General features: G+C 57.7%; 1 protein-coding gene and 1 pseudogene across 3 annotated transcripts in view; both read right to left on the bottom strand.

Moving 5' to 3' along the window:
- map4k2 (mitogen-activated protein kinase kinase kinase kinase 2) overlaps positions 1–27,733 on the bottom strand; it is a 97,631-nt gene that overhangs the window by 12,161 nt on the left and 57,737 nt on the right. For all 3 annotated transcript variants that reach the window (XM_070868119.1, XM_070868120.1, XM_070868121.1), the window contains 10 exons: positions 26,702–26,817; positions 23,891–23,932; positions 20,141–20,225; positions 13,233–13,312; positions 10,928–10,988; positions 7,081–7,204; positions 6,144–6,202; positions 4,118–4,221; positions 2,226–2,400; positions 276–344 (listed from right to left, as the gene is read on the bottom strand). In XM_070868119.1, coding sequence (XP_070724220.1) covers positions 276–344; positions 2,226–2,400; positions 4,118–4,221; positions 6,144–6,202; positions 7,081–7,204; positions 10,928–10,988; positions 13,233–13,312; positions 20,141–20,225; positions 23,891–23,932; positions 26,702–26,817 — 915 coding nt within the window. The remainder of the gene's footprint in view (positions 1–275; positions 345–2,225; positions 2,401–4,117; positions 4,222–6,143; positions 6,203–7,080; positions 7,205–10,927; positions 10,989–13,232; positions 13,313–20,140; positions 20,226–23,890; positions 23,933–26,701; positions 26,818–27,733) is intronic.
- LOC139239303 (large ribosomal subunit protein uL13-like) lies at positions 17,758–18,489 on the bottom strand (annotated as a pseudogene).

The raw sequence follows: 27,733 nt of genomic DNA, 5'->3' as shown, positions 1-27,733 counted from the left end.
AGAGGGAGCTTTACTCTGTATCTAACCCCGTGCTGTACCTGCCCTGGGAGTGTTTGATGGGACAGTGTAGAGGGAGCTTTGCTCTGTATCTAACCCCCTGTACCTGCCCTGGGAGTGTTTGATGGGACAGTGTAGAGGGAGCTTTACTCTGTATCTAACCCCGTGCTGTACCTGCCCTGGGAGTGTTTGATGGGACAGGAATTGCGTGATACTGGAAGCAGTAGCAGCGAGCATGGGCCATGTGTGTGGCACGGACGGAGATGTGAGGCACTTACTGTCGACGCAGACCAGGACGCTTTCTCTGTCCAGCTGCGACACGTGGCTGGCATTCATCAGTGATGTCTCTGAAGAAAATAGCGAGAAGTCAGGACAGTGCCCTGGTTGTAACGTATGCTCGCGAGACATCGGACAGGACTTCCCTGCACTGACTCACTCCCTGTACAACACCAGCCCACACTGACACGGCAAAGCACGTTCCCTCGAGTATACCATCAGCCCATCACCAGCCCCGAGCACTGCAAGTGGAAAGAGACTCGTCAGCTGACCGCTCCCCGACACAGGCTGAACCCCTCATCCATGCCTCTGTCCCTTCCCAACTCCTCTATTGCAACACTCTCCATCATCACGTTCAATGGTGAAGCAGGCTCGAGGGGCCGAATGCCCGAATCCTGCTCCTTCCTGTTCTCCCCCGCCCGGCCTCCCACCGTCCCGCTCCGTAAACAACAGCTCATCCCAAACTCACCCCGCCCTCCCGTGTCCTAACTCACACCCAGTCCCACTCACCCATCACCCCCTGTGCTCACTGACCCCGTGTCCTAACTCACACCGAGTCCCACTCACCCATCACCCCCTGTGCTCACTGACCCCGTGTCCTAACTCACACCGAGTCCCACTCACCCATCACCCCCTGTGCTCACTGACCCCGTGTCCTAACTCACACCCAGTCCCACTCACCCATCACCCCCTGTGCTCACTGACCCCGTGTCCTAACTCACACCGAGTCCCACTCACCCATCACCCCCTGTGCTCGCTGACCCCGTGTCCTAACTCACACCCAGTCCCACTCACCCATCACCCCCTGTGCTCACTGACCCCATGTCCTAACTCACACCGAGTCCCACTCACCCATCACCCCCTGTGCTCACTGACCCCGTGTCCTAACTCACACCCAGTCCCACTCACCCATCACCCCCTGTGCTCACTGACGCCGTGTCCTAACTCACACCCAGTCCCGCTCACCCATCACCCCCTGTGCTCACTGACCCCGTGTCCTAACTCACACCCAGTCCCACTCACCCATCACCCCCTGTGCTCACTGCCCCCGTGTCCTAACTCGCACCCAGTCCCACTCACCCATCACCCCCTGTGCTCACTGCCCCCGTGTCCTAACTCGCACCCAGTCCCACTCACCCATCACCCCCTGTGCTCACTGACCCCGTGTCCTAACTCGCACCCAGTCCCACTCACCCATCACCCCCTGTGCTCACTGACCCCGTGTCCTAACTCACACCCAGTCCCGCTCACCCATCACCCCCTGTGCTCACTGACCTACATTGGCTCCCGGTCTGGCAATGCCTCGATTTCAAAATTCTCCATCCTCGTGTTCAAATTCTTCCATGGCCCTCGCCCCTCCATATCTCTGTAACCTCCTCCAGCCCCTACACCCCTCCCTATCTCTGTAACCTCCTCCAGCCCCTACACCCCTCCCTATTCTGTAACCTCCTCCAGCCCCTACACACCTCCCTATCTCTGTAACCTCCTCCAGCCCCTACACCCCTCCCTATCTCTGTAACCTCCTCCAGCCCCTACACCCCTCCCTATCTCTGTAACCTCCTCCAGCCCCTACACCCCTCCCTATCTCTGTAACCCCCTACACCCCTCCCTATCTCTGTAACCTCCTATAACCCTCCGAGATCTCTGCACTCCTCCAATTCTGCCCTCTTGCCCATCCCCCGATTCCCATCGTTCCACCATCGGTGGCCGTGCCTTCAGCTGCCTGGGCCCCAAGCTCTGGAACTCCCTCCCTAAACCTCTCCGCCTCTCTCTCCTTTAAGACGCTCCTTAAAACCGACCTCTCTGACCCAGCTTTTGGTCGCCTGTCCTTATGTGGCTCGGGGTCAGAGTGTGTCTGATTTACGCCCCTGTGAAGCGCCTGGGGACGTTTCACTACGTTACAGGCGCTATATAAATGCAATGGGTTGAACGTTGATGTTAAGATACCGTACCTGGCCGTGTATCCAGGAGGAGTGCGATGGTGTTGAGCTGCACGGTCTCGAACTCCAAGACCCGGTTGTGTTGTGAGGGGGTCCGGACCCCCAGGCATACCTGTGGGTACTCCTCGTCCGGGAACACCAGCATCTCGAAGATATTCAGCGGGTTTGGCAGTGTGAGGTTAAATTGCTGGGTGCGGGAGTGAGAGGACTGGTTAGTAGCAGCATTGAGAACAACTGGGAGAATGGCCAGACCCTCCAGCCTGCTCCACCATTCAATACCATCCCGGCTGATCTTCATCCACTGCCCAGCCCCTCCGACAGTGCGGCACTCCCTCAGTACTGCCCCTCCGACAGTGCGGCACTCCCTCAGTACTGCCCCTCCGACAGTGCGGCACTCCCTCAGTACTGCCCCTCCGACAGTGCGGCGCTCCCTCAGTACTGTCCCTCCGACAGTGCGGCGCTACCTCAGTACTGCCCCTGCGACAGTGCGGCACTCCCTCAGTACTGCCCCTCCGACAGTGCGGCGCTCCCTCAGTACTGCCCCTCCGACAGTGCGGCGCTCCCTCAGTACTGCCCCTCCGACAGTGCGGCGCTCCCTCAGTACTGCCCCTCCGACAGTGCGGCGCTCCCTCAGTACTGCCCCTCCGACAGTGCGGCGCTCCCTCAGTACTGCCCCTCCGACAGTGCGGCGCTCCCTCAGTACTGCCCCTCCGACAGTGCGGCACTCCCTCAGTACTGCCCCTCCGACAGTGCGGCGCTCCCTCAGTACTGCCCCTCCGACAGTGCGGCGCTCCCTCAGTACTGCCCCTCCGACAGTGCGGCAAGATTTAAGGGGAAGCTGGATAAACACACGGGGGGGAGAGAGGGATAGAAGGATGGGGGGAGAGGGAGAGGGGTGGGCAGGGCTGGTGTGGGGCATAAACCCCGGCACGGAGCGGTGAGGCATAAACCCCGGCACGGAGCGGTGGGGCATAAATCCCGGCACGGAGCGGTGGGGCATAAACCCCGACACGGAGCGGTGGGGCATAAACCCCGACACGGAGCGGTGGGGCCCAGTGGCCTGTTTCTTGGCTCTAAGTGCTACAATAGCTCCTGGGGTTCAGTTCTTGACCAGGCCAGCATCGAAGCACTGACCTCACTCGACCAGCTCCGCTGGGCAGGGCCACATTGTCCGCATGCCCCCGACACGAGACTCCCAGAGCAAGCGCTCTACTCGGAACTCCTTCACGGCAACGAGCCCCAGGTGGGCAGAGGAAACGTTACAAGGGACCACCCTCAAAGCCTCCCTGATAAAGTGCAACATCCCCACCGACACCTGGGAGTCCCTGGGCTCAAAGACCAGTCCGCCCTAAGTGGAGGAAGTGCATCCGGGAGGGCGCTGAGCACCTCGAGTCTCGTCGCCGAGAGCGTGCAGAGACCAAGCGCAGGCAGCGGAAGGAGCGTGCGGCAAACCAGTCCCACCCTCCCCTTCCCTCAACCACTGTCTGTCCCACCCTCCCCTTCCCTCAACCACTGTCTGTCCCACCTGTGACAGGGACTGTGGCTCTCGTATTGGACTGTTCAGGACTCGTGTTCCTAAGGACTCGTGTTCATGTGGAGGCACGTCTTCTTCGACTCTGAGACTGCGTAAGCGAGGGAGAGAGATCGTAGGGCAGTTTGTCCAACATCCGTACTTTACTAAGGAGCCCGGACACCCAAAAGTGGTGGCGGGATATTTGACTGGGTGAGGCATCGCAGCGGAGAGTGATGGCGATTCCCCCACAGCGGAGTGTGTCTGGGCAGCAATATGCCAGGCTCTAGTCCCCATCCCCCAGGCCATACGGAGAGTCCTGTGCTGCAAAAACCGTGTGTAATGCACCCCTCCCCACGCCGAACCGGGACACACAGAGCGTGGGCACGCTTACCTTCAACAGCATGAACTTCTGCAACGGCTCATACCACTGCAGCAGGATGATGGCATTCTGCAGCGCTCCGCACAGGAAGGTGGCCTTGGTGTAAGGGTTCCTCACTGCAACACACACACACAATAAAACAGAACTGCTTCAGATTGTCAGCCCAGAGCAGGAGGTGACCAGGCAGAACAGGACACCCGCACCTGCAGAGAGGCGCTGGCTCTACCCCGCGGGAATAGAAGCCGCTCCCTGCCCACCATCTCACCCACTCCATGCCCACCCTCCCGGATGCACTTCCTCCACTTGGGGCGGACTGGTCTTTGGCCAGGGACTCCCAGGTGTCGGTGGGGATGTGGAACTTTATCAGGGAGGCTTTGAGGGTGTCCCTGTAACGTTTCCTCTGCCCACCTTTGGCTCGTGTGCCGTGAAGGAGTGTAGTGTGATTGTTAAACCTTTTGCTAATAAACCAACTAATTCTCAACAACAATGTGTTGCTATCAATTCTTAAGCAAAGAACATTACAGTGGGGATCGGGCAGGGAAATGGAGTTGAGGTCGAAAAAGCAAGGGACCCAGTTACTGAGCCCTGTGGAACCCCACTGGATACAGCCTTCCAGTCACACAAACACCCATCGACCATTACCCTTTGCTTCCTGCCCCTGAGTCAATTTTGGATCCAACTTGCCACTTTGCCCTGGATCCCATGGGCTTTTACTTTCCTGACCAGTCTGTCATGTCATCATCGTAGGCAGTCCCTGGCCACTGAGCGCTGGTGGGCTGCTCGACTGTGGATGGCATCACAGTCCAGCACCGATCCTGCCCTCATTGGGGTAAAGGAGGGTGAAAGGGGTATGGCGAGAAAGCAGGAATGGGGTACTGAAGTTGCATGTTCAGCCATGAACTCATTGAATGGCGGTGCAGGCTCGAAGGGCTGAATGGCCTACTCCTGCACCTATTTTCTATGTCTCATTTGGAGCACGAACACCGGCATGGATCAGTTGAGCTGAATGGCCTCTTTCTGTGCTTCAAACACTATGCAATAGTTACCCGGGAGTGAGTTACAGGCTGGAATCTAATCGAGGAGTTCAGGGGGTTTATATATAGAACAACAGATACCGGGAGTGAGTTACAGGCTGGAATCCTATCGAGGGGTTCGGGGCGGGTTATATATAGAATAACAGATACCCGGGAGTGAGTTACAGGCTGGAATCTAATCGGGGGGTTCAGCGGGGTTTATATATAGAATAACAGATATCCGGGAGTGAGTTACAGGCTGGAATCTAATCGAGGGGTTCGGGGAGGTTTATATATAGAATAACAGATACCCCGGGAGTGAGTTACAGGCTGGAATCTAATCGAGGGGTTCAGCGGGGTTTATATATAGAATAACAGATATCCGGGAGTGAGTTACAGGCTGGAATCTAATCGAGGGGTTCGGGGGGTTTATATATAGAATAACAGATACCCGGGAGTGAGTTACAGGCTGGAATCTAATCGAGGGGTACGGGGGGGTTTATATATAGAATAACAGATACCCGGGAGTGAGTTACAGGCTGGAATCTAATCGAGGGGTTCGGATGGTTTATATATAGAATAACAGATACCCGGGAGTGAGTTACAGGCTGGAATCTAATCGAGGGGTTCGGGGGGTTTATATATAGAATAACAGATACCCGGGAGTGAGTTACAGGCTGGAATCTAATCGAGGGTTTCGGGGGGGGTTTATATATAGAATAACAGATACCCGGGAGTGAGTTACAGGCTGGAATCTAATCGAGGGGTTCGGGGGGGTTTATATATAGAATAACAGATACCCCGGGAGTGAGTTACAGGCTGAAATCTAATCGAGGGGTTCGGGGGGGTTTATATATAGAATAACAGATACCCGGGAGTGAGTTACAGGCTGGAATCTAATCGAGGGGTTGGTCTGTAGATTACCAGGATTGAGGTACAGGAAGACTATTTAGCAGGTTGGAGAGCACACATCACACACACATGCCTTGTTGGGGGGAGCACTCCCCCCAGGAACAGTATCTTACCTACACAGCACTTTCTGCAGCCCTTGCTGTCTGGAATTCTCGAGGACACGGCGAACTTCCTGTAAGAGGATGGGACGGTCAGTCTCGCTAGATGCAAGTATTCACAGTTAGAATCCCTAGCCCTATCACTACTCAGCCCATCGCCCGGCAAAGGGCACTTCAAGAGGCACTCCCTCAGTACTGCCCCTCCGACAGTGCGGCACTCCCTCAGTACTGCCCCTCCGACAGTGCGGCGCTCCCTCAGTACTGCCCCTCCGACAGTGCGGCGCTCCCTCAGTACTACCCCTCCGACAGTGCGGCACTCCCTCAGTACTGCCCCTCCGACAGTGCGGCGCTCCCTCAGTACTGCCCCTCCGACAGTGCGGCGCTCCCTCAGTACTGCCCCTCCGACAGTGCGGCGCTCCCTCAGTACTGCCCCTCCGACAGTGCGGCGCTCCCTCAGTACTGCCCCTCCGACAGTGCGGCGCTCCCTCAGTACTGCCCCTCCGACAGTGCGGCGCTCCCTCAGTACTACCCCTCCGACAGTGCGGCACTCCCTCAGTACTGCCCCTCCGACAGTGCGGCGCTCCCTCAGTACTGCCCCTCCGACAGTGCGGCGCTCCCTCAGTACTGCCCCTCCGACAGCGCAGTGCTCCCTCAGTACTGCTCCTCCGACAGCGCAGTGCGGCACTCCCTCGGTACTGCCCCTCCGACAGCGCAGTGCGGCGCTCCCTCGGTACCGGCTCTCCGACAGTGCGGTGCTCTGGGAGTGTCAGCCTCAATTTATGTGCGCAGATCCCTGGAGTGGGACTTGAACCCACAACCTTCCGACTCTGAGGCGAGGAAGCTGCTCACTGAGCCACGGCTGACAAGGAGAGAGAAGATGAGAGGAGGATTGACCAGGATAGAGTGAATCGAATAGAGGAGGAACTCGGAGTACAGTGAGGAGAATGCTTACTTGGGTATAATTTTGTTGGTCAGCCTGTTGGTCGGGAGGGAGATGTGAACCTGTCTCTTGTGCATGTTCTTTCTCTGCTCAAACAGCGTCACGAGATTGTGCGAGTACAGCTGTGAAGATTTCCCTGCAACACAGGAGAAGAGGCAATGAAATCCCAGGCACAATCCCCCGCCCAGCTCCTCACTCTGGGCCTCCCCTCTCCAGGGAATAGTTCTCCTGGGGTACAGGTCCAGGGGCAACATCGTCACCATCACAGGCAGTCCCTCGGAATCGAGGAAGACTTGCTTCCACTCTTAACACGAGTCCTTAGGTGGCTGAACAGCCCAATACGGGAACCACAGTCCCTGTCACAGGTGGGACAGACAGTGGTTGAGGGAAGGGGAGGGTGGGACAGACAGTGGTTGAGGGAAGGGGAGGGTGGGACAGACAGTGGTTGAGGGAAGGGGAGGGTGGGACTGGTTTGCCGCACGCTCCTTCCGCTGCCTGCGCTTGGTTTCTGCACGCTCTCGGCGACGAGACTCGAGGTGCTCAGCGCCCTCCCGGATGCACTTCCTCCACTTAGGGCGGACTGGTCTTTGGGCCCAGGGACTCCCAGGTGTGGGTGGGGGATGTTGCACTTTATCAGGGAGGCTTTGAGGATGGTCCCTTGTAACGTTCCCTCTGCCCACCCTGGGGCTCGCTTGCCGTGAAGGAGTTCCGAGTAGAGCGCTTGCTTTGGGAGTCTCGTGTCTGGGGCATACGGACAATGTGGCCCTGCCCAGCGGAGCTGGTCGAGTGTGGTCAATGCTTCGATGCTGGGGATGTTGGGCCTGGTCGAGGACGCTAACGTTGGTGCGTCTGTCCTCCCGGGGGATTTGCAGGATCTTGCGGAGACAGCGTTGGTGGTATTTCTCCAGCGACTTGAGGTGTCTACTGTACATGGTCCATGTCTCTGAGCCATACAGGAGGGCGGGTATCACTACAGCCCTGTAGACCATGAGCTTGGTGCTGGATTTGAGGGCCTGGTCTTCAAACACTCTTTTCCTCAGGCGGCCGAAGGCTGCACTGGCGCACTGGAGGCGGTGTTGGATCTCGTCGCCAATGTCTGCTCTTGTTGATAAGAGGCTCCCGGGGTATGGGAAATGGTCCACGTTGTCCAGGGCCGTGCCATGGATCCTGATGACTGGGGGGCAGTGCTGTGCGGTGAGGTCAGGCTGGTGGAGGAGCTTTGTCTTACGGATGTTTAGCGTAAGGCCCATGCTTTCGTCCACCTCGGTGAAGAACAGGGGCAACACCAATCCGACAGCACTCTGCGTGGTTCCATCTCGGGACTGGAAGTATACTGAGGCCTTCTGCCTTCCTCCATCCCTCGGGGTCGCGAACTGAGAGTCCGGGGGGAGAGCAACCAGACAAGAGGCAGGACGCTCTCTCGCAACTGGCCAAGGCCCCTCCCAAACCCACTCCTTCCCCCACCACCTCTTTTTGATTCCAAACTAAATGGTTCAGATAAATTGTGGATAGCAGTAGTCTCAGTGCTGACCCTTGTGGAACACCACTGTGCCCCTTCTGTCTCTGTATGAATTACACATCCTACCATACATAAATTCGGCTGCCCTTGTGTCCTAACTCGCACCGAGTCCCACTCACCCATCACCCCCTGTGCTCACTGCCCCGTGTCCTAACTCACACCCAGTCCCGCTCACCCATCACCCCCTGTGCTCACCGCCCCGTGTCCTAACTCACACCCAGTCCCGCTCACACATCACCCACTGTGCTCACTGCCCCGTGTCCTAACTCGCACCCAGTCCCACTCACCCATCACCCCCTGTGCTCACTGCCCCGTGTCCTAACTCGCACCCAGTCCCACTCACCCATCACCCCCTGTGCTCACTGTCCCGTGTCCTAACTCGCACCCAGTCCCGCTCACCCATCACCCCCTGTGCTCACTGCCCTGTGTCCTAACTCGCACCCAGTCCCACTCACCCATCACCCCCTGTGCTCACTGACCCATGTCCTAACTCGCACCGAGTCCCACTCACCCATCACCCTCTGTGCTCACTGCCCCGTGTCCTAACTCGCACCCAGTCCCGCTCACCCATCACCCCCTGTGCTCACTGCCCAGTGTCCTAACTCGCACCCAGTCCCACTCACCCATCACCCCCTGTGCTCACTGACCCGTGTCCTAACTCGCACCGAGTCCCACTCACCCATCACCCCCTGTGCTCACTGCCCCGTGTCCGAACTCGCACCCAGTCCCGCTCACCCATCACCCCCTGTGCTCACTGCCCCGTGTCCAAACTCGCACCCAGTCCCGCTCACCCATCACCCCCTGTGCTCACTGCCCCGTGTCCTAACTCGCACCCAGTCCCACTCACCCATCACCCCCTGTGCTCGCTGCCCCGTGTCCTAACTCGCACCCAGTCCCACTCACCCATCACCCCCTGTGCTCACTGCCCCGTGTCCTAACTCGCACCCAGTCCCGCTCACCCATCACCCCCTGTGCTCACTGCCCCGTGTCCAAACTCGCACCCAGTCCCGCTCACCCATCACCCCCTGTGCTTACTGCCCCGTGTCCTAACTCACACCGAGTCCCACTCACCCATCACCCCCTGTGCTCACTGCCCCGTGTCCTAACTCACACCGAGTCCCACTCACCCATCACCCCCTGTGCTCACTGCCCCGTGTCCTAACTCGCACCCAGTCCCGCTCACCCATCACCCCCTGTGCTCACTGCCCCGTGTCCAAACTCGCACCCAGTCCCGCTCACCCATCACCCCCTGTGCTCACTGCCCCGTGTCCTAACTCACACCGAGTCCCACTCACCCATCACCCCCTGTGCTCACTGCCCCGTGTCCTAACTCACACCGAGTCCCACTCACCCATCACCCCCTGTGCTCACTGACCTACATTGGCCACTGGTTAAGCAACGCCTCGATTTTAAGATTCTCCATCCTCCTGTTCAAATCCCTCCATGGCCCCTACACCTTTCCCTATCTCGGTAACCTCCTCCAGCCCCTACACCCCTCCCTATCTCTGTAACCTCCTCCAGTCCCTACACCCCTCCCTATCTCTGTAACCTCCTCCAGCCCCTACACCCTCCCTATCTCTGTAACCTCCTCCTGCCCCTACAACCCTCCCTATCTCTGTAACCACCTCCAGTCCCTACACCCCTCCCTATCTCTGTAACCTCCTCCAGCCCCTACACCCTCCCTATCTCTGTAACCTCCTCCTGCCCCTACACCCCTCCCTATCTCTGTAACCTCCGCCAGCCCCACAACCCCCCCCCCCCCCCTCCCGAGATGTCTGCACTCCTCTAATTCTGCCCCCCTGAGCATCCCTGATTATAATCGCTCCACCATCGGTGGCCGTGCCTTCAGCTGCCTGGGCCCCAAGCTCTGGAACTCTCTCCCTAAACCTCTCCGCCTCTCTCTCCTCCTTTAAGACGCTCCTTAAAACCCACCTCTCTGACCCAGCTTTGGTCGCCTGTCCCAATATCTCCGTATGCGGCTCGATGTCAAATGTTTTAACTCGTAACCCTCCTGTGAAGCGCCCTGGGACGTTTCGCTACGTTAAAGGTGCTATATAAATGCAGGTTGTTGTTGTGAATAGATTCCCTATTCCTGGTAGAGCACCTCATTCGTCAATGAATGGAAAGAAAGGGATGAAGGGATGGGAAGGTACGCGCCGAGGGAGGGGACGGAGAGAAACGGCATGAGATGGGCAGGAGCCGGGCCTCTATCGCTGCTGAATATTCAGGGAACCCTCCCGTTCACGAGACCTCGCTCACCCGGAGTAACGTCCCCTTTCAACGCTCAGTCCCAGGCCGCGACTGCGACAGAGCGAACGGGCGCCCGGCGCGCTGACTCACCGGAGACGGACATTAGAACGTTGTTCAGAACAAAGAGCCAAAAACATCTCTGAGGCAGCAGCTGTGGGAAGAAGGTGAGACACAGTCACAACATCTCAAACAGCAGCAGTGAGAGTCAGTGTGTGTGGGACTGTACCCCAGTGAGAGTCAGTGTGTGTGGGACTGTACCCCAGTGAGAGTCAGTGTGTGTGGGACTGTACCCCAGTGAGAGTCAGTGTGTGTGGGACCCGTACCCCAGTGAGAGTCAGTGTGTGTGGGACTGTACCCCAGTGAGAGTCAGTGTGTGTGGGACTGTACCCCAGTGAGAGTCAGTGTGTGTGGGACTGTACCCCAGTGAGAGTCAGTGTGTGTGGGACCCGTACCCCAGTGAGAGTCAGTGTGTGTGGGACTGTACCCCAGTGAGAGTCAGTGTGTGTGGGACCCGTACCCCAGTGAGAGTCAGTGTGTGTGGGACTGTACCCCAGTGAGAGTCAGTGTGTGTGGGACCCGTACCCCAGTGAGAGTCAGTGTGTGTGGGACTGTACCCCAGTGAGAGTCAGTGTGTGTGGGACTGTACCCCAGTGAGAGTCAGTGTGTGTGGGACCCGTACCCCAGTGAGAGTCAGTGTGTGTGGGACTGTACCCCAGTGAGAGTCAGTGTGTGTGGGACTGTACCCCAGTGAGAGTCAGTGTGTGTGGGACTGTACCCCAGTGAGAGTCAGTGTGTGTGGGACTGTACCCCAGTGAGAGTCAGTGTGTGTGGGACCCGTACCCCAGTGAGAGTCAGTGTGTGTGGGACCCGTACCCCAGTGAGAGTCAGTGTGTGTGGGACCCGTACCCCAGTGAGAGTCAGTGTGTGTGGGACTGTACCCCAGTGAGAGTCAGTGTGTGTGGGACTGTACCCCAGTGAGAGTCAATGTGTATGTGACCCGTACCCCAGTGAGAATCAGTGTGTGTGGGACTGTACCCCAGTGAGAGTCAGTGTGTGTGGGACTGTACCCCAGTGAGAGTCAGTGTGTGTGGGACTGTACCCCAGTGAGAGTCAGTGTGTGTGGGACTGTACCCCAGTGAGAGTCGGTGTGTGTGGGACTGTACCCCAGTGAGAGTCAGTGTGTGTGGGACTGTACCCCAGTGAGAGTCAGTGTGTGTGGGACTGTACCCCAGTGAGAGTCAGTGTGTGTGGGACTGTACCCCAGTGAGAGTCAGTGTGTGTGGGACTGTACCCCAGTGAGAGTCGGTGTGTGTGGGACCCGTACCCCAGTGAGAGTCAGTGTGTGTGGGACTGTACCCCAGTGAGAGTCAATGTGTATGTGACCCGTACCCCAATGAGAGTCAGTGTGTGTGGGACTGTACCCCAGTGAGAGTCAGTGTGTGTGGGACCCGTACCCCAGTGAGAGTCGGTGTGTGTGGGACTGTACCCCAGTGAGAGTCAATGTGTATGTGACCCGTACCCCAGTGAGAGTCAGTGTGTGTGGGACTGTACCCCAGTGAGAGTCAGTGTGTGTGGGACTGTACCCCAGTGAGAGTCAGTGTGTGTGGGACCCGTACCCCAGTGAGAGTCAGTGTGTGTGGGACTGTACCCCAGTGAGAGTCAATGTGTATGTGACCCGTACCCCAGTGAGAGTCAGTGTGTGTGGGACTGTACCCCAGTGAGAGTCAGTGTGTGTGGGACTGTACCCCAGTGAGAGTCGGTGTGTGTGGGACTGTACCCCAGTGAGAGTCGGTGTGTGTGGGACACGTACCCCAGTGAGAGTCAGTGTGTGTGGGACTGTACCCCAGTGAGAGTCAGTGTGTGTGGGACTGTACCCCAGTGAGAGTCAGTGTGTGTGGGACACGTACCCCAGTGAGAGTCAGTGTGTGTGGGACACGTACTCCAGTGAGAGTCAGTGTGTGTGGGACTGTACCCCAGTGAGAGTCAGTGTGTGTGGGACCCATACCCCAGTGAGAGTCAGTGTGTGTGGGACTATACCCCAGTGAGAGTCAGTGTGTGTGGGACCCGTACCCCAGTGAGAGTCAGTGTGTGTGGGACTATACCCCAGTGAGAGTCAGTGTGTGTGGGACTGTACCCCAGTGAGAGTCGGTGTGTGTGGGACCCGTACCCCAGTGAGAGTCAGTGTGTGTGGGACTGTACCCCAGTGAGAGTCAGTGTGTGTGGGACTGTACCCCAGTGAGAGTCAGTGTGTGTGGGACTGTACTCCAGTGAGAGTCAGTGTGTGTGGGACTGTACCCCAGTGAGAGTCAGTGTGTGTGGGACTGTACTCCAGTGAGAGTCAGTGTGTGTGGGACCATGGACGGTGTGAACTGGTGCAGGGGAAGAAATTTTTTACCTTTTCTATTGTATCCTCGTGGAGCTCATTGAGATTCAGCGTGTAGATGCCTTCGTCCACTCCCAGAATTAAGTACTGATCTACAAAGAAAGATAACATGAACTATCATTTCTGCACCGCCTTTCACCCCCACCGGACGTCCCACAGCGCCTCACAGCCAATGAAGTACTATCGGAGTGCGCTCACTGTTGTAATGTGGGAAACGGCAATTAGCGCACAGCAAGCTCCCACACACAGCGATGTGATATTGACCCAGATCATCTGTTTTAGTGATGTTGGTCGAGGGATAAATATTGGCCCCAGGACACCGGGGAGAACTCCCCTGCTCTTCTTCCAATAGTGGCCCCGGGATCTTTTACATCCACCCGAGAGGGCAGACGGGGCCTCGGTTTAAAGTCTCATCCGAAAGACGGCCCCTCCGACAGTGCGGCGCTCCCTCAGTACTGCCCCTCCGACAGTGCGGCACTCCCTCAGTACTGCCCCTCCGACAGTGCGGCGCTCTCCCAGTACTGCCCCTCCGACAGTGCGGCGCTCCCTCAGCACTGACCCTCCGACAGTGCGGCACTCCCTCAGCACTGACCCTCCGACAGTGCGGCACTCCCTCAGCAGTGACCCTCCGACAGTGCGGCGCTCCCTCAGCACTGACCCTCCGACAGTGCGGCGCTCCCTCAGTACTGCCCCTCCGACAGTGCGGCACTCCCTCAGTACTGCACCGGGCAGTGTCGGTTTGGATTGAGGGGCTCGAGTCCCTGGAGTGGGACTTGAACCCACGATCTCCTGACTCCGAGGCGAGAGAGAGAGAGCGCAACCCACTGAGTCACAGCTGACACAAACTGTGAGATAGGAAGGGCTGGCTGAGCGATTCAAGAGAATCGGGAGTCGCTGACTCAAACCTGGCTCTAACCAGCAGAAAGAAAACTCACAGAAAGCAGAATGTGGTATTACTGGCCTTTACAGTAGTATTCACCATCAGCAACACCATTCATACAGCACCTTCCCGGGTGCTTCACAGGGGCGTAAATCAGACACACTCTGACCCCGAGCCACATAGGGAGATATTTGGACAGGCGACCAAAAGCTGGGTCAGAGAGGTCGGTTTTAAGGAGCGTCTTAAAGGAGGAGAGAGAGGCGGAGAGGTTTAGGGAGGGAGTTCCGCAGCTTGGGGCCCAGGCAGCTGAAGGCACGGCCACCGATGGTGGAGCGATGGGAATCGGGGGATGGGCAAGTGCCCAGAATTGGAGGAGAGCAGAGATCTCGGGGGATTGTAGGGGCTGGAGGAGGTTACAGAGATAGGGAGGGGTGAAGGGTCTGGAGGAGGTTACAGAGATAGGGAGGAGTGTAGGGGCTGGAGGAGGTTACAGAGATAGGGAGGGGTGAAGGGGCTGGAGGAGGTTACAGAGATAGGGAGGGGTGAAGGGGCTGGAGGAGGTTACAGAGATAGGGAGGGGTGTAGGGGCTGGAGGAGGTTACAGAGATAGGGAGGGGTGTAGGGGCTGGAGGAGGTTACAGAGATAGGGAGAGGTGAAGGGGCTGGAGGGGGTTACAGAGATAGGGAGGGGTGTAGGGACTGGAGGGGGTTACAGAGATAGGGAGGGGTGTAGGGGCTGGAGAGGTTACAGAGATAGGGAGGGGTGTAGGGGCTGGAGGAGGTTATAGAAATAGGGAGGGGTGTAGGGGCTGGAGGAGGTTAGAGAGAAATGGAGGGGTGTAGGGGCTGGAGGGGGTTACAGAGATAGGGAGGGGTGTCGGGGCTGGAGGAGGTTACAGAGATAGGGAGGGGTGTAGGGGCTGGAGGGGGTTACAGAGATAGGGAGGGGTGTAGGGGCTGGAGGAGGTTACAGAGATAGGGAGGGGTGTAGGGGCTGGAGGAGGTTACAGAGATAGGGAGGAGTGTAGGGGCTGGAGGAGGTTACAGAGATAGGGAGGGGTGTCGGGGCTGGAGGAGGTTACAGAGATAGGGAGGGGTGTAGGGGCTGGAGGGGGTTACAGAGATAGGGAGGGGTGTAGGGGCTGGAGGGGGTTACAGAGATAGGGAGGGGTGTAGGGGCTGGAGGGGGTTACAGAGATAGGGAGGGGTGTAGGGGCTGGAGGAGGTTACAGAGATAGGGAGAGGTGAAGGGGCTGGAGGGGGTTACAGAGATAGGGAGGGGTGTAGGGGCTGGAGGGGGTTACAGAGATAGGGAGAGACTTGGATAAGGAACTCGATGGGGAGATGTTCACACGAAGGGTGATGGCCTTGCACTCCAACATGATCGGTGCAATGACCAGGGTGCCCGAGAGCGTGTTGGTAGTGGAGGACCACAGAGGTCTGTGCACACCATGGAGACTGTCATTACCAGAGAGCCGACAATGGGGGACTCCCAGAGAGACGGCGCGGACACAGACCTCACGGCGCGGGTCACGGGCGATGTGGCAGCTTCCATTGCAGCACAGGTGGAAGCAACGCATTGTCTTGATGCTGTCATTGAGACATCGAAGCACTGACCCACACTCGACCAGGCCCAACATCCCCAGCATCGAAGCACTGACCACACTCGACCAGGCCCAACATCCCCAGCATCGAAGCACTGACCCACACTCGACCAGGCCCAACATCCCCAGCATCGAAGCACTGACCCACACTCGACCAGGCCCAACATCCCCAGCATCGAAGCACTGACCCACACTCGACCAGGCCCAACATCCCCAGCATCGAAGCACTGACCACACTCGACCAGGCCCAACATCCCCAGCATCGAAGCACTGACCCACACTCGACCAGGCCCAACATCCCCAGCATCGAAGCACTGACCACACTCGACCAGGCCCAACATCCCCAGCATCGAAGCACTGACCCACACTCGACCAGGCCCAACATCCCCAGCATCGAAGCACTGACCCACACTCGACCAGGCCCAACATCCCCAGCATCGAAGCACTGACCCACACTCGACCAGGCCCAACATCCCCAGCATCGAAGCACTGACCCACACTCGACCAGGCCCAACATCCCCAGCATCGAAGCACTGACCCACACTCGACCAGGCCCAACATCCCCAGCATCGAAGCACTGACCACACTCGACCAGCTCCGCTGGGCAGGGGGCCACATTGTCCGCATGTTCCCCAGACACGAGACTCCCCAAAGCGAGCGCTCTACTCGGAACTCCTTCACGGCAAACGGGCCAAAGGTGGGCAGAGGAAACGTTACAAGGGACCACCCTCAAAGCCTCCCTGATAAAGTGCAACATCCCCACCCACACCTGGGAGTCCCTGGGCCCAAAGACCAGTCCGCCCCTAAGTGGAGGAAGTGCATCCGGGAGGGCGCTGAGCACCTCGAGTCTCGTCGCCGAGAGCGTGCAGAGACCAAGCGCAGGCAGCGGAAGGAGCGTGCGGCAAACCAGTCCCACCCTCCCCTTCCCTCAACCACTGTCTGTCCCACCCTCCCCTTCCCTCAACCACTGTCTGTCCCACCCTCCCCTTCCCACAACCACTGTCTGTCCCACCCTCCCCTTCCCTCAACCACTGTCTGTCCCACCCTCCCCTTCCCTCAACCACTGTCTGTCCCACCCTCCCCTTCCCTCAACCACTGTCTGTCCCACCCTCCCCTTCCCTCAACCACTGTCTGTCCCACCCTCACCTTCCCTCAACCACTGTCTGTCCCACCCTCCCCTTCCCACAACCACTGTCTGTCCCACCCTCCCCTTCCCTCAACCACTGTCTGTCCCACCCTCCCCTTCCCTCGACCACTGTCTGTCCCCCCTGTGACAGGGACTGTGGCTCCCGTATTGGGCTGTTCAGCCACCGAAGGACTCGTGTCGAGAGTGGAAGCAAGTCTTCCTCGATTGCGATGGACGGCCTACGACGATGATGGTTGCCGGCAGCGAGTCCCAGAATGCTCTCGCGCAGTCTCAGCTGGATGCCACGCGAGCTCCGACTGCCGCCATCGTGACTGGGCCCACCGCTGTTCACCGCGTATCTCACCGTGTCACAGCAGGCCACCAGTCAGTGCTCCAGCTGATTGGTGGGGATGCCCCGGGGGATGGGTGGGGGAGCGGGCGGTGGGGGAGCGGCAGTGGATTCCTCAGCCCGCCATCGCCGCTCCGCCATTGCAACTTGTTGCTGCCCGTCATCCAGCCGGGCCAGACTGAGGTGGTGCCCTCTTCAGCCGGGCCTACCAGGCCCAGAGATGGCCAGGAGTGGCATACTCTGGGAGGGGAGGGTCCCTCGTCGAGAGCCCTGTTGGCCCTCCTCCTCCCCATGGCCACGGCTCGCTGTCTCCCTCTGTACCTCAGTTGCCTCCAATGGCAGAGAGCAAGAGATCGAGTGAGCACCAGGCCAGCGTGAAACAGTATAAACGTTGGACTTTCAGATCTGCCCTCAATGAATCTTTAAACAGCCAGAACACTGCCCCCGACTGCAATCGATCGATCGATCAATCAATCGATCAATCAATCAATCAATCATAGGCGGTCACTCGAATGAGGCTGACTGTTTTTTTTAGCGTTTTCTACAGCTTTTATTGTCACTGCGTCTAACTGAATATATTAAACAAGGACACCATGTTGTTTTAGCCGAGTACTTGGCTATTTTGCTTTCAGCGTTCTTGTCAGCAATTTTCTTCAGTTTCAAAACTGTTTTCCTTTCCTCGTCGTGAATCTTGGCCTGTCCTTTGCGCTTTTCTTCGAGAGTGGCCACAACGGCCTGCTATTTCCAGCCAACCTCATGAGCAAGGCGCCCCACTAGAGCAAACTCACGAGCGGGCTCCAAACGTACAATCTTCAGGGCGGCTGGCACAACCGCGCGCGCGTGTCCTCTCACCATATGGAGGTAGGGGTCCCACCAGGGACCCCTCGGGTCTGCCCAGGGCAGCTTGACCTTCGCTGCGGTCTTGTGTGGCAACATACCTCGTACAGTCCGCCAGCGCTCCGAGGTGATCGTGGCCACGAGCAGGCTAAGTATGTGCAAGGGGGAGATGGGAAGGCTTCTGCTCCCACGAGCGGGCCCGCTGATACAGAGGGTCGACACTTGGCCCAACCCACGTAGCAATTCTCGAAGTTGGCAGATTAGAGACGGGTGGCAAAGTATGACGATCTTTTATCATCCTCTTGTGCAAGAACGAGAGGTACTCGAGCTTGTTTCGGTAAAGGTTGCCCGAGATGTTGACACCTTCGCACCTTATGGCCCAGCAGGATCAGTTTGGCCACGATGGCGGCCAGGCGACCCAGGAGATGTCCGCGGCTATCCAGGAGCAGCGCCTTGCTGAAGCCATCCACACGAGTTCACCGGTGTTTCAGTGAAGGACCCGATGTTCCGGATCCCGGACAACATCCTGGAGGGTGGAAGGTGCCTGTGGGTGGGTTTATTTAACGTGGGGTTGGCCGTTGCACACGGGGCTTGACCGAGCGAGGCCTCGGTCCGGGGGCAAGGGTTGAACCAGGAGACCTGCTCTGCTGCACGGACCCAGTGCGCGCACACATCGCACAGTGTGGGCTGGGCCCGTGCTGCCCCTGGGGCCCCTCGGCTCTCCTGGGCCCCGAACCCTCATTCGCCGCGATCCCTCGCCGCGATCCCTCGCCGCGATCCCTCGCCGCGATCCCTCGCCGCGATCCCTCGCCCACCATGTTCCAGGGCCTGGGGCTCCAGCTCGGGGTTGATAGCCCCGACCTGCGCTGGCGTTCTCTCACAGGTCGGGGCGGCCCACGACGGATCATTCCAGAGCCCCGGTGGAAAGCACAAACCCCCCCCCCCCGCAAACTGCTGAAATCTGTCGAAACGTCCGTCTGCCTTGGTGGATGTGAACAGCAACCTGTTGTTGGCCGAGTAAAACGTTGGCGGACGCTGGCGCCTTTAACTAGCGTTCCCGCGGCTGGCTCCCGACCGGAACACGGGAGGCGAAGCTGTCGTCATCAGCGGCGGGCGATAAAACCGGGGGCGAGGGCCAATTCGGAGCGCCCCCGCTAAACCCCCGGCCGATGTAACGGGGGCGGTGTCCGTTCTCGCTGCACCCACGGTGCCCTCGTTAACACCCGAACATGAGGGGCAAAGAACATCAGAAACAGGAGCAGGAGTCGGCCATTCGGCCCCTCGAGCCTGCTCCGCCATTTAATACGACCATGGCTGATCCGATCATGGACTCGGGTCCACTTCCCCACCCGCTCCCTTATCGGTTAAGAAACTGTCTATCTCTGTCTTAAATATATTCAATGTCCCAGCCTCCACAGCTCTCTGGGGTAGCGAGTTCCACAGATTTACAACCCTCTGAGAAGGAATTCCTCCTCATCTCAGTTTTAAATGGGCGGCCCCTTATTCTAAGACCATGCCCCCTAGTTCTAGTCTCCCCCATCAGTGGAAACATCCTCTCTGCATCCACCTTGTCAAGTCCCCTCGTAATCCGATACGTTTCGATAAGATCACCTCTCATTCTTCTGAATTCCACTGAGTAGAGGCCCAACCTCCTCAACCTTTCCTCATAAGTCAACCCCCTCATCCCCGGAATCAACCGAGTGAACCTTCTCTGAACTGCCTCCATAGCAAGTATGTCCTTTCGTAAATATGGAAACCAAAACTGCACGCAGTACTCCAGGTGTGGCCTCACCAATACCCTGTATAACTGGAGCAAGACTTCCCTGCTTTTATACTCCATCCCCTTTGCAATAAAGGCCATTGGCCTTCCTGATCACTTGCTGTACCTGCATACTATCCTTTTGTGTTTCGTGCACAAGTAACCCCCAGGTCCCGCTGTACTGCGGCACTTTGCAATCTTTCTCCATTTAAATAATAACTTGCTCTTTGATTTTTTTTCTGCCAAAGTGGCCCAGTTTCTCCCCCCTGGAGGTCCCGCCCCCTAGCCCCGCCCCTCGTGTCTGACTGCAATCTCCGACCGTTTTTTTCACCCCCCCACACACGGTGTGTCATACTCTCGGTTACCTCTGGTCTTGGGGTGAATCCAGGAAACGGAGCAGTTAATCTTCAGCGGGCAGCCATTAAACACCTTGGAGAAACAGGCCCCCATCTGCAAGGCAAACGGCAAATACTCAGAGCGTGGCAAGGGTTAACAACGTCAGGAGCAGGAGTCGGCCATTCGGCCCCTCGAGCCTGCTCCGCCATCCAATGAGATCGCAGCCGACCTTCGACCCCAACTCCACTTTCCCGCCCGATCCCGCGATTCCCTTAATATCCAAAAATCTCCCGATCTCGGCCTTGAAGACTGAGCCTCCCACGGCCCTCTGGGGCAGAGAATTCCAAAGATTCACCCCCCTCTGAGTGAAGAAATCCCTCCTCATCTCCGTCCTAAATGGCCGAGCCCTTATCCTGAGACTGTGAGCCCTGGTTCTAGACTCCCCAGCCCCGGGGGGGAAACACCCTCCCTGCATCTACCCTGTCAAGCCCTGTAAGTATTGTGTGTGTTTCAATGGGATCCCCTCTCATTCTTCGAAACTCCAGAGAATATCGGCCCAGTCTGCTCAATCTCTCCTCATAGGACAATCCCCCCATCCCAGGAATCAGTCTGGTGAACCTTCGCTGCACTCCCTCTATGGCCAGTATATCCTTCCTTAGGTAAGGAGACCAGAACTGTGCACAATACTCCAGGTGTGGTCTCACCAGGGCCCTGTATAACTGCAGCAAGACGTCTTTACTCTTATACTCAAACCCTCCTGTAATAAAGGCCAACGCACCATTTGCTTTCTGAATTGCCTCCTGTACCTGCAGGTTAACTTTCAGTGATTGATGTACAAGGACCCCCAGGTCCCTCTGAACACCAACATTCCCCAATCTCTCACCGTTTAAACAATACTCTGCTTTTCTATTATTCCGACCAAAGTGGATAACGTCATATTTCTCCACATTATATTCCATTTGCCATGTTCTTGCCCACTCACTCAGCCTGTCCATATCCCAGTGAAGCCTCTGGGCATCACTCTGACTCGGACTCGGACCGATGCACTGCGATATCGCAGATCTGAACGACGGCAACTCCGACAGTGCAGCGCTCCTTCAGTGGGAGTGCAAGACATTGGGAGCATCAGCCTGGATTCTGGGGCTCGAGTGGGAAGCGGGGTAGGGAGGGGGAGGGGGGGGGGCGGTGTTGGGGGCTCGAACCCACAACCCTCTGGCTCAGGGGACGAGCGAGAGCGAGAGTGCTCAAATGATGTATTTTCACACCAGACGCTAACTAATTCCTAATCAGAGAACATTGGGCCCATCGAGCCTGTGCCGGCTCTGTGACAGAGCGATCCAATCAGTCCCACTCCCCCTGCGCCAGTGCAGCCTTCGGTCGCCTGAGGAAAAGAGTGTTCGAAGACCAGGCCCTCAAATCCACCACCCAGCTCATGGTCTACAGGGCTGTAGTGATACCCGCCCTCCTGTATGGCTCAGAGACATGGACCATGTACAGTAGACACCTCACCCCCAGCTCATGGTCTACAGGGCTGTAGTGATACCCGCCCTCCTGTATGGCTCAGAGACATGGACCATGTACAGTAGACACCTCACCCCCAGCTCATGGTCGACAGGGCTGTAGTGATACCCACCCTCCTGTATGGCTCAGAGACACGGACCATGTACAGTAGACACCTCAAGTCGCTGGAGAAATACCACCAACGCTGTCTCCGCAAGATCCTGCAAATCCCCCGGGAGGACAGACGCACCAACGTTAGCGTCCTCGACCAGGCCCAACATCCCCAGCATCGAAGCACTGACCACACTCGACCAGCTCCGCTGGGCAGGGGGCCACATTGTCCGCATGTCCCCCAGACACGAGACTCCCAAAGCAAGCGCTCTACTCGGAACTCCTTCACGGCAAACGGGCCAAAGGTGGGCAGAGGAAACGTTACAAGGGACCACCCTCAAAGTCTCCCTGATAAAGTGCAACATCCCCACCGACACCTGGGAGTCCCTGGGCCCAAAGACCAGTCCGCCCCTAAGTGGAGGAAGTGCATCCGGGAGGGCGCTGAGCACCTCGAGTCTCGTCGCCGAGAGCGTGCAGAAACCAAGCTCAGGCAGCGGAAGGAGCGTGCGGCAAACCAGTCCCACCCTCCCCTTCCCTCAACCACTGTCTGTCCCACCCTCCCCTTCCCTCAACCACTGTCTGTCCCACCCTCCCCTTCCCTCAACCACTGTCTGTCCCACCCTCCCCTTCCCTCAACCACTGTCTGTCCCACCCTCCCCTTCCCTCAACCACTGTCTGTCCCACCTGTGACAGGGACTGTGACTCTCGTATTGGGCTGTTCAGCCACCTAAGGACTCGTGTTAAGAGTGGAAGCAAGTCTTCCTCGATTCCGAGGGACCGCCGATGATGATGACTCTTTCCCCACATTTTACTATCTTTTAGTTGTGGACATCGCTGGCAAGGCCCAGCATTTATCGCCCGTCCCTAGTCGCCCCTTGAGAAGGTGGTGGTGAGCCGCCTTCTTGAACCGCTGCAGTGGTGAATTAGTGTTTTTCATAGCAGTTTCCGACAACGGAGTGTCTCGCTGGGCCATCCCAGAGGGCAGTTAAGAGTCAACTACATATAGGCCAGACCGGGTAAGGGCGGCAGATTCCCTTCCCTACAGGACAGCAGTGAACCATTAGAAACATAGAAACATAGAAAATAGATGCAGGAGCAGGCCATTCGGCCCTTCGAGCCTGCACCACCATTCAATAAGATCATGGCTGATCATTCACCTCAGTACCCCTTTCCTGCTTTCTCTCCATACCCCTTGATCCCTTTAGCCGTAAGGGCCACATCTAACTCCCTCTTGAATATATCTAACGAACTGGCCCCCAACTACTTTCTGTGATAGAGAATTCCACAGGTTCACCACTCTCTGGGTGAAGAAGTTTCTCCTCATCTCGGTCCTAAATGACTTACCCCTTATCCTTAGACTGTGACCCCTGGTTCTGGACTTCACCAACATCGGGAACATTCTTCATGCATCTAACCTGTCCCGTCCCGTCAGAATTTTATATGTTTCTATGAGATCCCCTCTCATTCTTCTAAATTCCAGTGAATATAAGCCTAGTCGATCCAGTCTCTCCTCATATGTTAGATGTTAGTCCCGCCATCCCAGGAATCAGTCTGGTGAACCTTCGCTGCACTCCCTCAATAGCAAGAACGTCCTTCCTCAGATTAAGAAACCAAAACTGAACACAATATTCCAGGTGAGGCCTCACCAAGGCCCTGTACAACTGCAGTAAGACCTCCCTGCTCCTATACTCAAATCCCCTCGCTATGAAGGCCAACATGCCATTTGCTTTCTTCACCACCTGCTGTACCTGCATGCCAACTTTCAATGACTGATGTACCATGACACCCAGGTCTCGTTGCACCTCCCCTTTTCCTAATCTGCTGCCATTCAGATTATATTCTGCCTTTGTGTTTTTGCCCCCAAAGTGGATAACCTCACATTTATCCACATTATACTGCATCTGCCATGTATTTGCCCACTCACCTAACCTGTCCAAATGACAATCCAGCAGTTTCTGATTACTGAGACTAGCTTTTTGATTCAATTAACTGAGTTTAAATTCCCCAACTGCCGGAGTGGGATTTGAACCCCTGTCCCCGGATCATCAGTCCAGCTCTCTGGGTCACTGGTCCAGCAACAAGACCAGTGTGCTACCTATCCTACCTGCTTTTCAAAGTTACGTTGAATATGCTTCCTTATTTATCAAGCGGTTTATATTTGTACTTACGTGAACCTTCGGAGTCGGGGGCAAACCGTGACTGAACTCCCTCTGTGAATAAACGGGAGTGATTATCGATACAGTCATTCACAGCGGCATCAGTCACACACCACCAACCCCACCACACAGCCTCAACAACTGTCTCCACCGGCGACCACATCGAGAGATGGTAGGGTCCACACAGAGTGACGGGATGGGGGTCTGTGTCTGTGATTCACCCCTCCCCCCCCCACACACCCACACACACAGTGACGGGACGGGGGTCTGTGTCTGTGATTCACCCCTCCCCCCACCGCCCCCACACACACAGTGACGGGACGGGGGTCTGTGTCTGTGATTCACCCCCCCCCCCCCACACACACACACACACAGTGACGGGACGGGGGTCTGTGTCTGTGATTCACCCCCCCCCCCACACACACACACACACAGTGACGGGACGGGGGTCTGTGTCTGTGATTCACCCCTCCCCCCACCGCCCCCACACACACACACACAGTGACGGGACGGGGGTCTATGTCTGTGATTCACCCCCCCCCCCCACACACACACAGTGACGGGACGGGGGTCTGTGTCTGTGATTCACCCCTCCCCCCCCCACACACCCACACACACAGTGACGGGACGGGGGTCTGTGTCTGTGATTCACTCCCCCCCCCCACACACACACACACACAGTGACGGGACGGGGGTCTGTGTCTGTGATTCACCCCCCCCCCCCCACACACACACACACACAGTGATGGGACGGGGGTCTATGTCTGTGATTCACCCCCCCCCCCCACCGCCCCCACACACACAGTGACGGGACGGGGGTCTGTGTCTGTGATTCACCCCCCCTCCCCCCCACACACACACACACACACAGTGACGGGACGGGGGTCTATGTCTGTGATTCACCCCCCCCCCCCACACACACACAGTGACGGGACGGGGGTCTGTGTCTGTGATTCACCCCTCCCCCCCCCACACACCCACACACACAGTGACGGGACGGGGGTCTGTGTCTGTGATTCACCCCCCCCCCCCACCGCCCCCACACACACAGTGACGGGACGGGAGTCTGTGTCTGTGATTCACCCCTCCCCCCACCGCCCCCACACACACAGTGACGGGACGGGGGTCTGTGTCTGTGATTCCCCCCTCCCCCCACCGCCCCCACACACACAGTGATGGGACGGGGGTCTGTGTCTGTGATTCACCCCCCCCCCCCCCACACACACAGTGATGGGACGGGGGTCTGTGTCTGTGATTCACCCCCCCCCCCCCCACACACACACACACACAGAGTGACGGGACGGGGGTCTGTGTCTGTGATTCACCCCCCCCCCCCCACACACACACACAGTGATGGGACGGGGGTCTGTGTCTGTGATTCACCCCTCCCCCCCCCACACACACACAGTGACGGGACGGGGGTCTGTGTCTGTGATTCCCCCCCCCCCCCCACACACAGTGACGGGACGGGGGTCTGTGTCTGTGATTCCCCCCCCCCCCCACACACAGTGACGGGACGGGGGTCTATGTCTGTGATTCACCCCCCCCCCCACACACACACACACAGTGACGGGACGGGGGTCTGTGTCTGTGATTCACCCCCCCCCCCCCACACACACACACACAGTGACGGGACGGGGGTCTGTGTCTGTGATTCACCCCCCCCCCCCCCACACACACACAGTGATGGGACGGGGGTCTGTGTCTGTGATTCACCCCTCCCCCCCCCACACACACACACACAGTGATGGGACGGGGGTCTGTGTCTGTGATTCACCCCCCCCCCCCCACACACACACACACACAGTGACGGGACGGGGGTCTATGTCTGTGATTCCCCCCCCCCCCCCACACACAGTGACGGGACGGGGGTCTATGTCTGTGATTCACCCCCCCCCCCACACACACACACACAGTGACGGGACGGGGGTCTATGTCTGTGATTTCCCCCCCCCCCCCACACACAGTGACGGGACGGGGGTCTATGTCTGTGATTCACCCCCCCCCCCCCCCCCACACACACACACACAGTGACGGGACGGGGGTCTGTGTCTGTGATTCACCCCCCCCCCCACACACACACACACACACAGTGACGGGACGGGGGTCTGTGTCTGTGATTCACCCCCCCCCCCACACACACACACACACACACAGTGACGGGACGGGGGTCTATGTCTGTGATTCACCCCCCCCCCCCCCACCGCCCCCACACACACACACACAGTGACGGGACGGGGGTCTATGTCTGTGATTCACCCCCCCCCCCACACACACACACACACACACAGTGACGGGACGGGGGTCTGTGTCTGTGATTCACCACCCCCCCCCCACCGCCCCCACACACACACACACAGTGACGGGACGGGGGTCTGTGTCTGTGATTCACCCCCCCCCCCACACACACACACACACAGTGATGGGACGGGGGTCTGTATCTATCAAGATGTGATCAACACCCCCCCCGAGATCTCTGCGCTCCTCCAATTCTGCCCTCTTGCCCATCCCCCGATTCCCATCGCTCCACCATCGGTGGCCGTGCCTTCAGCTGCCTGGGCCCCAAGCTCTGGAACTCCCTCCCTAAACCTCTCCGCCTCTCTCTCCTCCTTTAAGACGCTCCTTAAAACCGACCTCTCTGACCCAGCTTTTGGTCGCCTGTCCCAATATCTCCCAATGTTGCTCGGGGTCAGAGTGTGTCTGATTTACGCCCCTGTGAGGCACCCCGGGAACGTTTCGCTACGTTACAGGCGCTATATAAATGCAGGGTGTTGTTGGAGGGGATTGTGGCGAGGCGGAGAAAGCACTTTCTCGATCACTCACTGCTATTTCCTGTTTGTCCAACGGTGCAGCCTCGTCTGAAGGATGCTGGGATTGAGAAAAGTCCTTGCCGATCTCGGAGAGCTCGTCCATATCCGGGGCAGATGGGTGCACACCCCCTAAACACAAGGAATATCCAACATCATCATCCAACACTGGGGTTATCCATGCTCGTTTCAAAGCTCACCCAATGTAACAGGCTCGAGGGGCTGAATGGCCTCCTGTTCCTAATGTAACAGGCTCGAGGGGCTGAATGGCCTCCTCCTGTTCCTAATGTAACAGGCTCGAGGGGCTGAATGGCCTCCTGTTCCTAATGTAACAGGCTCAAGGGGCTGAATGGGCCTCCTCCTGTTCCTAATGTAACAGGCTCGAGGGGCTGAATGGCCCCCTCCTGTTCCTAATGTAACAGGCTCGAGGGGCTGAATGGCCTCCTCCTGTTCCTAATGTAACAGGCTCGAGGGGCTGAATGGCCTCCTCCTGTTCCTAATGTAACAGGCTCGAGGGGCTGAATGGCCTCCTCCTGTTCCTAATGTAACAGGCTCGAGGGGCTGAATGGCCTTCTCCTGTTCCTAATGTAACAGGCTCGAGGGGCTGAATGGCCACCTCCTGTTCCTAATGTAACAGGCTCGAGGGGCTGAATGGCCTCCTCCTGTTCCTGTGTAACAGGCTCGAGGGGCTGAATGGGCCTCCTCCTGTTCCTAATGTAACAGGCTCGAGGGGCTGAATGGGCCTCCTCCTGTTCCTAATGTAACAGGCTCGAGGGGCTGAATGGGCTCCTCCTGTTCCTAATGTAACAGGCTTGAGGGGCTGAATGGCCTCCTCCTGTTCCTAATGTAACAGGCTCGAGGGGCTGAATGGCCTCCTCCTGTTCCTAATGTAACAGGCTCGATGGGCTGAATGGGCTCCTCCTGTTCCTAATGTAACAGGCTCGAGGGGCTGAATGGCCTCCTCCTGTTCCTAATGTAACAGGCTCGAGGGGCTGAATGGCCTCCTCCTGTTCCTAATGTAACAGGCTCGATGGGCTGAATGGGCTCC

The sequence above is a fragment of the Pristiophorus japonicus genome, chromosome 27, assembly GCF_044704955.1.
Source record: "Pristiophorus japonicus isolate sPriJap1 chromosome 27, sPriJap1.hap1, whole genome shotgun sequence".
NCBI classification, from domain to species: Eukaryota; Metazoa; Chordata; class Chondrichthyes; family Pristiophoridae; genus Pristiophorus; species Pristiophorus japonicus.
This window is presented reverse-complemented; position numbering and strand designations above follow the sequence as displayed.